At 42.9% G+C, this 10,566-nt stretch overlaps 1 protein-coding gene across 2 annotated transcripts in view; it reads right to left on the bottom strand.

The window, feature by feature from the left end:
• Window positions 1–257: 257 nt before the first annotated feature.
• CAMKMT (calmodulin-lysine N-methyltransferase) overlaps window positions 258–10,566 on the bottom strand; it is a 342,165-nt gene continuing 331,856 nt past the window's right edge. For both annotated transcript variants that reach the window (XM_028517156.2, XM_036027915.1), the window contains 2 exons: window positions 6,452–6,583; window positions 258–832 (listed from right to left, as the gene is read on the bottom strand). In XM_028517156.2, coding sequence (XP_028372957.1) covers window positions 755–832; window positions 6,452–6,583 — 210 coding nt within the window. In that variant the 3' untranslated portion in view covers window positions 258–754. The remainder of the gene's footprint in view (window positions 833–6,451; window positions 6,584–10,566) is intronic.

Below are 10,566 nucleotides of genomic sequence, written 5' to 3'. Positions count from 1 at the left end.
AATAAGCACTCAGCACACTCCTCCTCCTTGACACAACACATTGAGACTAATCACACATAATTGGAGAGGAGGAGCAGAGGGCTGGCCACGCTATTGTGTCCAGAGGACAAACGGTCAGTTTATGAGGCTTTGGGCTGATGTAGTCATTTCTTATACATCTATAGGGAAAAATCCATCCTGCTTAAAAGGAAAAAGAAGAATGAGCGAGGGAGGTAGAGAAAGAGAGGGCAGCTTTCACACTATTAATTTAAGGGAGATCAGAATGAAGTATGTTTTATTTTTACTAACCAGGATAGAATCGTCATTTTGCTGTTTTACAGATTAAAAACTACTGCCACCAAAAATGGAACAAAGACCAAGATATTTTTTGTGGCGATCACAAAAAGAAATTTTGCCTCAACTAGAGGTAAACATTTGTAGGTTGCTCACAAGTCCAATTCGAATCTCAGACAGGCTGTTTACAGATATTTAAGGACAGACAAAGATTTGGTGCAGGAAGAGCAACAAGCAGACTGAAAAAAAGCAGGGTAAGGGGCGGCTGGGAAGTAGTGCGGGTGAGGACTGGGGGACTCCATAACCCACGTGTGGAATGTCTCGAAGGTGGTGGGGGCCCAAGCCCCGGGGGCCAGAGAGTCTCAGGGAGCCAATCAATGGCTTGCTGCATGTTGTAGCATTACCCATTCCAGATTTCTGTTTTTGTAAAATGTCCCCTGTGCACTCGGTGTTTTCTTCATCTTTTGAGCAGCTAAATCTTCTATCCACTTTTGGTTAAAATAAGAAGAAGTGGGTAATGAAGGTTTTCGTCATATATATCCTGGTTTTCCTTTTGCAACTGTGAACGATAATAGAAAAAAAAGGTAAACAGATTCAATTAGGAATTTTTACCAGATTTTAACGTTGAGTATAATAAAGACTTCTTACCTAAATATATTGTTCTGGGGAAGAAAAGCAACTCAAAGTAGTACTCAGTGGCATAGACATGTCAATACTATGCATCAATATGATAAATTTGGGTGTTTTTGGTGTGGCTAAGGTGTTTTTTCATAAACAGCTGCATTGCATTTGTGACTCCATGACCTATAAGGCACCTCAGGGAAGGCAGTCCTGGGCTCTGGTTCACCTGCACCAGGCCAGCCTACTGGCATAGAAGCTTCTGCTCTTGGTCCTGTCTGTCCCCGGCCAGCGCCCCAGGAATCAGGCAGGCAGTCCTCTCAGATCACTGGCTGGAGATTGGGCAACACCAGGGCACTCTGGGAAAGGCTGGTGGAGCCTGAGACATTTCAAAGACTCTCTCTCCAGTTACTTCTTAGAGGTTTACACATTAATGATAAGTAATTAAAAAATTTTTTTCTCCGAGGAGAAAAACTTCTCCCACCAATGAGAGCAGCAAGCTTTGGTACTATTCGGGTGAAGTTCTGTGGGCCTTCCCAGGACAGATTTTAAAATCTGATTGGCACTCTCAGACCTGAAGTACATGCTTCCTTGTTGGCTTGAATAAGTGTGATAGTCATATTTATCTGCTATTCTAGCAAATAATAAGTTGCTATTTACAAAGACAAAATTAATATTTTTGAGCCAATTTTTAATTGATAAGGGTCAGAAATAAATAATTCTCTTAATTATACATAGAACCAATTCTTTTATTTTTTTTCAAATCAGACAAACCTCCCCGCCTCTACCCTGAGGCTAAATGAATGGCTCCAACCCGACACTGTCCCAGATTAGTAGGTCTGGGGCAGAACTTGAATCTTTTCATAGTCCATATTTCTTCTACATTGCATTCCCAAACTGTGACATGCCCTCACTATTAAGAACAGGAGCCATGAGCCTGCTTTTCCTTTTCTACTGGAACGTAAGGGCAACCTAATCTTCACTTTCTAATCCATTTTCCTAAGGTCTGATGGTGGTACAATCACTGAAGTGACTCCATTCTATTTTCTTGGATGGAGTTTGTTCTATTTACAGATGATTTGTTGTCTATTTAGAAAGAACCTCATGGCTTTTGGTGGTCATAAAAATAACAACAGTGTTATTTCTAAACACAGGTCCTTCCATATCACTCTTTTCATTTAAAAAGAAAAATAAAAAGAAAATGGCTTCCCGAACTTCTCAAACCAAACCCACTAATAGGGACCTACCAACTGTAAATACCTTTGATGCCGGTTGCCCTAGTGATAGAAGGAGCTCACTGAAATATTTTAGGGAGGGAAGAGGGGGCCAAGCTAGCTAAATTCTTCCTCAGGGATTTGGGATAAGGTAAAGTTGATTACTCAGCGTGAGTCAGCTGACCTACTCACTCACAGTGCACTAATATACAGACTCAAATAAGCTCTTTATAAAGTCCCTGAGGTAATATGTGGGATAAATAATTCTTCTGTAAATATGGGTTAGAAATCACTTTTAACTTGGATTCTGTGCTGACCTCTGGAGGCCGAAGCAGAGGCTTCCTTGCAGGGAGGGGCCGGGGTGCAGCCCTGTGCTGACTGTGAGCCCTTCCCAGATGGGGAAGAGCCGCAAACCCTGGAAAGCAGCAGTGCTGCGCCGCGGCCCCGAATCACCGCCGAATCCAGTCCGTCCTGTGAGGGCCCTTGAACACACACAAAGCTGTTAGGAAATATTTGCTTCGATGGGGGAATGCTATGTGGTTTGAGAATAATTCCATTTGTTCAGGCTGTACTTCTTTGCCCAATTAATAATTATAAATTTAAGAAATAAAAAAGCACCTTGGAAAAAAAGAACAAAAAGCAAACGGGGAATAAAACAATTTTTCAATTTCATAGGTTAAAGCAGGATCTTGGAGGACTGAACTAAATTATACAGCTGCTATTAGGCGCATTATGCTTTACTTCATAATTGAATGTAGCACGCTCAGCCTCGCCGTGGCGCGGACAGCAGCAGCGGGAGTGGAGTTCAGACTGTTTACCCTTTACAGTATCCACAATTATCAACAGCCCACCACACAGATTATAAGCACCAGCCACTTGTAATGTGGCATTTTGAATAGAAAAGCAGAAGTGCAATATGGCCGTGCTTTTAACACAATGTACTGACTTCCCAGCCCAGCCCCAGCCTGTTTTCATGGCTAAGTACAAAAATACAGAAAATAAACACACCGGTGATTTTGCAAAAGTTGGAAAAAAAAAACCTATGGTGTGTAAAATTATGTTTCAAGAATATTTGCATGAATGAGAGTAGTTTTATCAACTAATTTCAAGCCAGCTGTAATCTCCGGGTCAGGTCCCTACCTTGCTAAACAATTCGCTATCCTGAAAGGTTTTGAGCCACACCACCCGGCAATGCCTTTGATTCCCAGCCTGGGGGAGACCAAGAGGCTGGGTAGGGAGAGGGATGTGTTTTAATTTTCTTCCTGTTGTCTGAGCGAACAGAAAGGCAGTATTTTAAAAACATACTACACCTTTGGCTGCCTGGTTCCTGAGCTCGCTGGCTGCATGGTGTGGGCACAATTTAACAAAAACACTGGCAGAAAAGTGCAGAATGGCACCGTTTTGATTACAGGCTTGCTTTTTAACGGAAATAAAATTTCACAGTTAACAATGAGAGGTGAAAAGTTTAAGAGGCAAAGCTGTTCCTCCTGATCACTGACTGTTAATCAGCTTCATGGGTGGTTGCCTAAATCTGTAGAATTTTTTTTTTTTTTTACCTTGCACTACTGCCAAGATTGTAACTAATTTTTTCCCCTGTTGTAAGAGGAGGGGTGGAAAACTCGGCATAGAAGGCAGCTGTGTATGAGTGACGTGAGGCACTAATGCAGAGGGCAGAATTAAAATTCATGAATCTCTTCACAACCATTTGTGTAACAAGATTAAGACGGGACAGCGGAAAAGAGCGGCATTATCAGGCGTCTTACAGTCCTCCAGCTGGTTCCGCTCTATTCCAACACAGTAGGGCTAAGAGGATAACACGCAGCCCGAAGGAAAACGCAGCTCCTCCATCGGGGAGCGAGCTGGTCCCAGGGACCAGGGGGTTTGGCCAGAGATGGAGAGGAAGAAAGCTGATTGCCGCTCAAGATGGAAAACTTTTAAGCCCTGGCTATTAGCACTCGGCAAACAAAAGCGGCCAGGGTGGAGGTTCCCGGCGGCAGCGCCGGCCCCTGCGCGTCCCCAGCCTGGGGCAGGCGGGCGAGGACCAGAGGGGACAAGGGTGCGGGCTCCGGAGCCGACCCCTCTCCTGGGTGAAGAGCACTGGGGCTCAGCGAGGGGCAGGGGCGCCCCCCACTCTCCCCTGCCTGGCTCGCGGCTCATCGCCGGGCCTCTGGGAGAGATGATGTCCCGGCATCATTCTCTTGCAAAGGAGACCTCCACTTGCGGGCTGGACTTGGGTCCTCAGGGCCTGGCTCGGTCCAGGCAGCCCTCGGGTACACTGCTCACTGCTGCTGGAGCAGCAGGAAAGCCAAGCATTCTAGGTTCTGGTATAGAAGGGACAGCAGGCATTCTTTTGCTAGAAGCACACCATCAAACCAGTGGCAATCGATCTCATCATTAAAAGCCAACGTCATGGGTGCACACTGATAACATTTACATAGGGTGCCCCGACCCCCCCCTCCAATATTCCCCTAGGGTGCTACTTCCTGAGAACAAAATGCACCTTGCACTCCTCACCACAACCAGAGGAGGAGGGGAACTGTTCCTTAGTCCAATGTCTGCAAGGTGGGGAATTTACCTTTTAAGCAATTATAAAGAAAGAAAAAGTAAGGCCACTTACCCATGAAAATTTATTTTTGTGGGACCCATCAGCCCGTGGTTATCTATGGAGTACTAACTGTGGGCATAAACATAACTATAGCAGTGTCAATGTAAGAGGCACCCATAGTGATTCATGAAACGTGCTGTGCTTTGCATGGTGGTGTAGGACGCTGGACAAAGAGAAAGTTGCTGTCCACTAGCTGCTGACAATCTAAAGTTGTGGACAGAGGAAAGGTAGCCACCAAGGCCTCAAATACCTCACAGGTTCCAACACCCTTCAGGTCTTGCAGGGAGGAGACGGAGGGTATAGAACACGGAAGGTTATCAGGCACAATGCTGACTTCTCCGTCTGCTGGTGGAGGAACCCAAGCCTTTGCTCTCCTGAGCTGTGACTGAAAAACTCAAAGCATTTGTTGTTCTGGGGGGAAAGTGGATGGCAATGACAGTAAAGCAGTCATCACCTGATACGGGCAGATCTAGCCCTACCCTGGAGAGAAGGCAGATTTTTATCCCTTTTGCGGGGAGCAGACCCTTCCCCAGCAGGTGACACCTCTAGAGCCATTCTTTGGGTTTTGGGAAAGGGTTGAAAAGGGAACACATAGTTCCAGAGAGGCAGGTAAGATTCGAATAACATGCCATTTTGTTACTATTTTCTGATGGTAAGCAAAGAGCCCAATTCCAACAACGAGAGGAAGTGATTTAACCCTTTCAGTTCACAAGGCGTCATTTCTTTGCCAGGGGCTGAATGGAGCCCTTAGAGACCCAACGAAGAGAACCCATTTCCAGACAGTGAGGGTTTCCTTTTTTTTTGCTGGGAAGATCAGATCCCCTTTGTATATAATTTTCAAAAGTCAATGCACTTCTACATTATATCATAGTCCTGGGTAGTAAAGAATGCCACTGATATTTTTACAGGAGGAAATTAAGGTCAGACCTTTACTTTTCTGCAGTTACAGCTTGCAAAGTGATGACAAGTCAAAGTCTCTTGCCAAGGTCAGACTAGTTCAGAGAAGGGAGATTTCCACACGGCACAAAATCACATAAGTAATACAGGTTATGCTAGTAACTGTGACATGTATTAGCAAACATGAGATCCTATAAAGTGGTAGAACACTTGCCTCTCAGTGTCCTATATTGGTGTACACCCATAAATAATAAAAAGGCCGATAACATTGCTTTATGTAAGCAAGCTTAGAAATCACTCTCAGATAAGTGCTTTTGACCTAAATCTTGTAGTGCCTTGCTCTGACATATAACCCCACAACTGTGAAATTCTGTAGATTTAACAGTCTCAAACTGCCAAGTGACCCAGCCATAAAGCAAGCAGAGATAAAGATTTACAGTCCAACATGATACAATTAGACGTTTACCTTCTATTTATTTCAGCACAGCTGAGCACTGAACCTACTTAAAAGCCAGAGCTTTTTTTATTAAAACGTAAATGCTTGTTTATCATTCATTCTGTGCCACCTCCCCTGCATCCTACAAATTAGTCTATTACTAAATGAAAAGATAACTTTGTTTCAGAGGAAGGAGTAAACAGGAATGGCTTCTGTAAAATCTTTCTAGACATGCAAAGATAAAAGATGACTTTACCGTAGGAAATAATCAGATACAAATAGCTGTTCAGAAGCAGCACACCTAAGAAGTACTTTAATCAAATATTTAGGTTACCTGCCAAAAAGACCATGATCTCTTCAAAATGCAATGCGGATTAAAGTGTTATCTAACACGAGCAGAAAACTAACCTTGGAGTGGAAGTTTGAAATGTGTTCATCATAATTTTCATGTCTTTGGATAGAGAAACCAGCTTTTTCAGCTAGATTGCAAAACTGGTTTAAAGTGGTCCCTCGGCGTGGGGCGAATACCATTGCTTTCCCCTAGAACATTAAAAAGGAAATTTACACATTTTAAAACTGGAAGGCAACCAAACACAACATACGTTGGTCAAAGCATTTAACATATCGCTCTCAGGTAGAAAACTCAATCGTTCTTGAGACGTCCACACAGGAAGAGCATTCACAGTGAGAATAATTTCATGGATAGGTATACATCAAATAAGAAAAAATATATACATATGTATTTTATATTCAAATGGCCAGTGGCTTTCAAACAACACATGTAATAAACCCAATGTGGCTCAAAGTTAGTATTCTGCACAACACACACCTCTTTTGGGCCCAGTGGTTTACACAAAAGCACTACATTTTAAAGGAACTGGGCCAGGGCAGTGCCACCCACCTTGCGACTCGCTAGCAGCTGCCAACACGTCCGCAACCCGGCTCCAGAGCATGTGGCAACAGATGCCTATAAATGTTAGTTTATTGTGCTCTGAAACTTCAGCACCAAGAAATCCTCCGTGGAGACAAGTAACCACAACCCCTATTGGAGAAGGTTCACATTTCCGTCCCGCCAGCAGCCTTCTCTGTGACCACGCTGTCAGGCACAAGTCTACAAGGGTCTTGTTTCCAGCTTCAATGAATCCTTTAAAATGGGCATCATTATAGCAAAGCAGCTCCTCACAGTACTCAAATGACTGCTTTTCAGGGAAAGTGGTACAAAGAGGGTAAACAGGCTTTTCTAAATAAACGGCACAACCTAGTAGGATTGTTGCAGTGGGGAGAAGGGAAAGACTTGAATAAAACAGACACCGGATTTCAGAAGACCATCCGGCATGAAACTCCACAATGATCGTGGGCTGACTACTGACTACTGCGTGTGTGTGGATTTTTTCCTTCTCCTTCCCAGATGTGCACAAAATGGCTAGCCTTCAGAATCTTCTTTTCTTTCTATTTGTTTAAAAGATGACTGTATGCTTCTATTAATTTCAAGGTTACATGTCACCTTGATGAAATGCCACACTAGGTTTTGGGGGAATCATGAAAATCTATCTTGGTTTCTTATGAAAGGTGGTTTATCATTCACACCTGCCAGCTAGTTATTTGAGCACGTGGTACCACCTGTCAGACACTGGGAGAGGTGCTCTGCATAGTCTCCCGGAGTCTTCAAACTACCAACAACATAGGGACCATCAGCTCCATCTTACAGGATGCTCAGAAAGACTGAATAATTGGCCAAGATGACGTGCCTGGTAAACGACTGGAAATTTATCTGACTCAAATGCCAATGCTCTTTCCTGTATACTACATTGCCTCCTTCTTAGCACTAGTGATGACAATAATAATAATAATAGCCACCACGGCGCTAGGTGCTTCCACCTTCCTTCAGACCTCTCAGACTTTCCCAACAACCTTGCATGGGAGACATTGCATTTGACAGATGATTAAACACACAGTGAAGGGGTTGACCAATACAAGAAAGAATTGTGTGGCAGAAAGGAAAATCAGAGAACTATAACGCTGTTAGGCTAGAATGGACCTTGGAGATGCTAGTGGAATCTCATTTGGCAGATGAAAAACTCAAGTCATCCTAGCTGACCCACCGAGTTTCCTCATCCAGCAAATGGGAAGAACAAAACCTGTCTCTCCCCATACCACATCAAGTTGTGAGAATCAGATGAGGTGATGAATATGAAAATAGTTGGAAAAACAGCGTTAAATAGATGTAAGACTAGGAACATCTACAGCACCTAACAGTGCTATGAAAATTCGATCAGTTCTCTCTCCCTGTCACTCTTTCCCTCATTTACCTGCAAGAAAAAACACTGATACATTGTCCCAGATGTCAAGTGTGTTTTCACACTGTGTTTACACGGATGAGTACACACTCAGGCACATAATTATAGCAGCACCCACCACGCCAATACACTTAAGGTTCCGTCAGCTTTTCCAATATTAATTGCTATTTTCAGGTGCTATTAAACTTAGCAGTAAAAATTCATTTTGATGTGAAACTAGATATAATACATGGTCTCAGCAGGGGAGCAAAAGCTGTCATTAAAAAAAAAAAAAGAGGGAATATTAGTAGGTCATTTCAGTCATTTCTAAGAACTTTTGGCCCTTCTGGGTTTTTGAATAATAGAAGTTTTTCATTTAAAAATTTTAAACTCGCTCATAAAAATTGTCTTACAATGACAACAGAAGAGTTGATTTTAATAGCTATTATCTAAGCCAGCAATCTTCAACCTTTTTCATCTCATGGCGCACATAAACTAATTACTAAAATTCTGCAGCTCATCAAAAAATGTATTTTTGCCAATACAACCAAAAAATTGGTATAATTTTGATAGATTTACAAAATAAAATAATAGTAATTACCTATCCTTTTTGCTCTAAAGTGACTTTAAAAAAAGTCAGGCACCTAAACTTGCATATAAGGATTTCTGATACCAAGAATTAACCAATCAGATACAACCTTATTATGGGACATAACCAATAAGAGGCAACTCTGTTATATGACCTATATATTTATGGTTCCAGGCAGGGCATCCACACCAGACAGCTATTGCTGCATTGGCTGTTGTCATTTTTTTAGTCGACAGTCTAAGGGAAAAGAGGTCAGTGCCCCTCACTAAAGAACCAGGTACTGCATGTTTGAAAAATTCTTGTGACACATTGGTTGAAAATCACTGATCTAAACGACTTATCATAATGTTTAGAAAGCTGCAGGGCTCTTGGTTGGGTTGATGCTTGCATTTACAAGGCACATGGTCCCCACACCGCACCCCCGTGTTGGCTGGGGTGGGCATGGGCTGCAACTGAGCACGTGGCAGCCCCTCTGTGTGGACATCGCTTTCCTCCTTCAGGTCTCAGTTTACCTGTTCTCCTTCATTAACCGCCCGGTCTAAAACCACAGGCCCTCCTCCATCGCTGTTTGCTCCTCTCCCCGAGTTATCTTTGTTCTCAGCACTCATCACCTCTGACACACATTATGTCCCTCTTCGTTACCACCTATCTCCTCGGGCCAGAATGTACACTCTGTGACAACGGAGTCTTCCAGGGTTTATTCACTGGGTTTTCTCAGGGCCCAACGTGTAGTCGGTACGCAACTAATATTTGTTGAGAGAATAAACTAAATCCAGATGTTGAGTGATCTGGGGAATACAAGTCTTGGGGAATTCAAAGGCCATGTCCTATTGCTTATTCTTTAGAAAAGATTTTCTTCAAGAAGCGTTAGTAGAGTCAGCAACCGCAGTGGGATTTCAGAGGGAAGCACCTGGCACAGAACGGCACCCACAAGAAAGATGAAGAGCAAGCAGTTTTCATCTCTAATTACTCCGTACGAGTGCTTTCTTTTCCATTTCAGTGAATACAGACACCTTTGACACGTAGATTCATCGTTAGGAGGGACTGCAGTATACCACCCATTCATTCAATAAGCATCCACTGAGCCCTACTGAGTGCCTGCATCTGCCCCATAATGAGTGTTTCAGAGCCTTCCCCCACCCCCAGTGGAGCAGGACCCTTCGACAGGTACAATCAGAGGGATACGCCTTACAATTTAGGCTACAAAAATCAAAGCAAGTAAAAAAAAAATAGATTTCAAATGAGCCCATCACTTTAGGAAAATTATTTTTAATTTACCAAAGCACAAGTTTCTAAGCATTCACAGTCACAGAATCATTTTAAACTCAGAATGAACACTCGATTGAATGTAAAAATTTGACTGCAGAGAAACTGGGGAGAATTTGTTTATCCCTGGAGAGGAGAGACGAGTAGTTCCACTAAACAACAACGATAATGTTTATGTTGTGGGCGCTGCTGTTGTTATTTTGCTAGACTCATCTATACTCATGTATTAAAGGGCGTGTAATTCTGGAAAAAATAAGTATGCTTCAGATTTATTTTAAAAGCAATATGCTATGCCAATGAAATGCCTTTATTCTTTTTTCATTTCCAGGCAACCAACTATCAAATACCGGTGACATGTTTAAGCTCATGTTTATTTTCTAACCTTTTCTTTA

The sequence above is a fragment of the Phyllostomus discolor genome, chromosome 6 (genome assembly GCF_004126475.2).
Source record: "Phyllostomus discolor isolate MPI-MPIP mPhyDis1 chromosome 6, mPhyDis1.pri.v3, whole genome shotgun sequence".
NCBI lineage: Eukaryota > Metazoa > Chordata > Mammalia > Chiroptera > Phyllostomidae > Phyllostomus > Phyllostomus discolor.
Note: the sequence above shows the minus strand (reverse complement) of the source record. Positions and strands in the feature narration are given on the sequence as shown.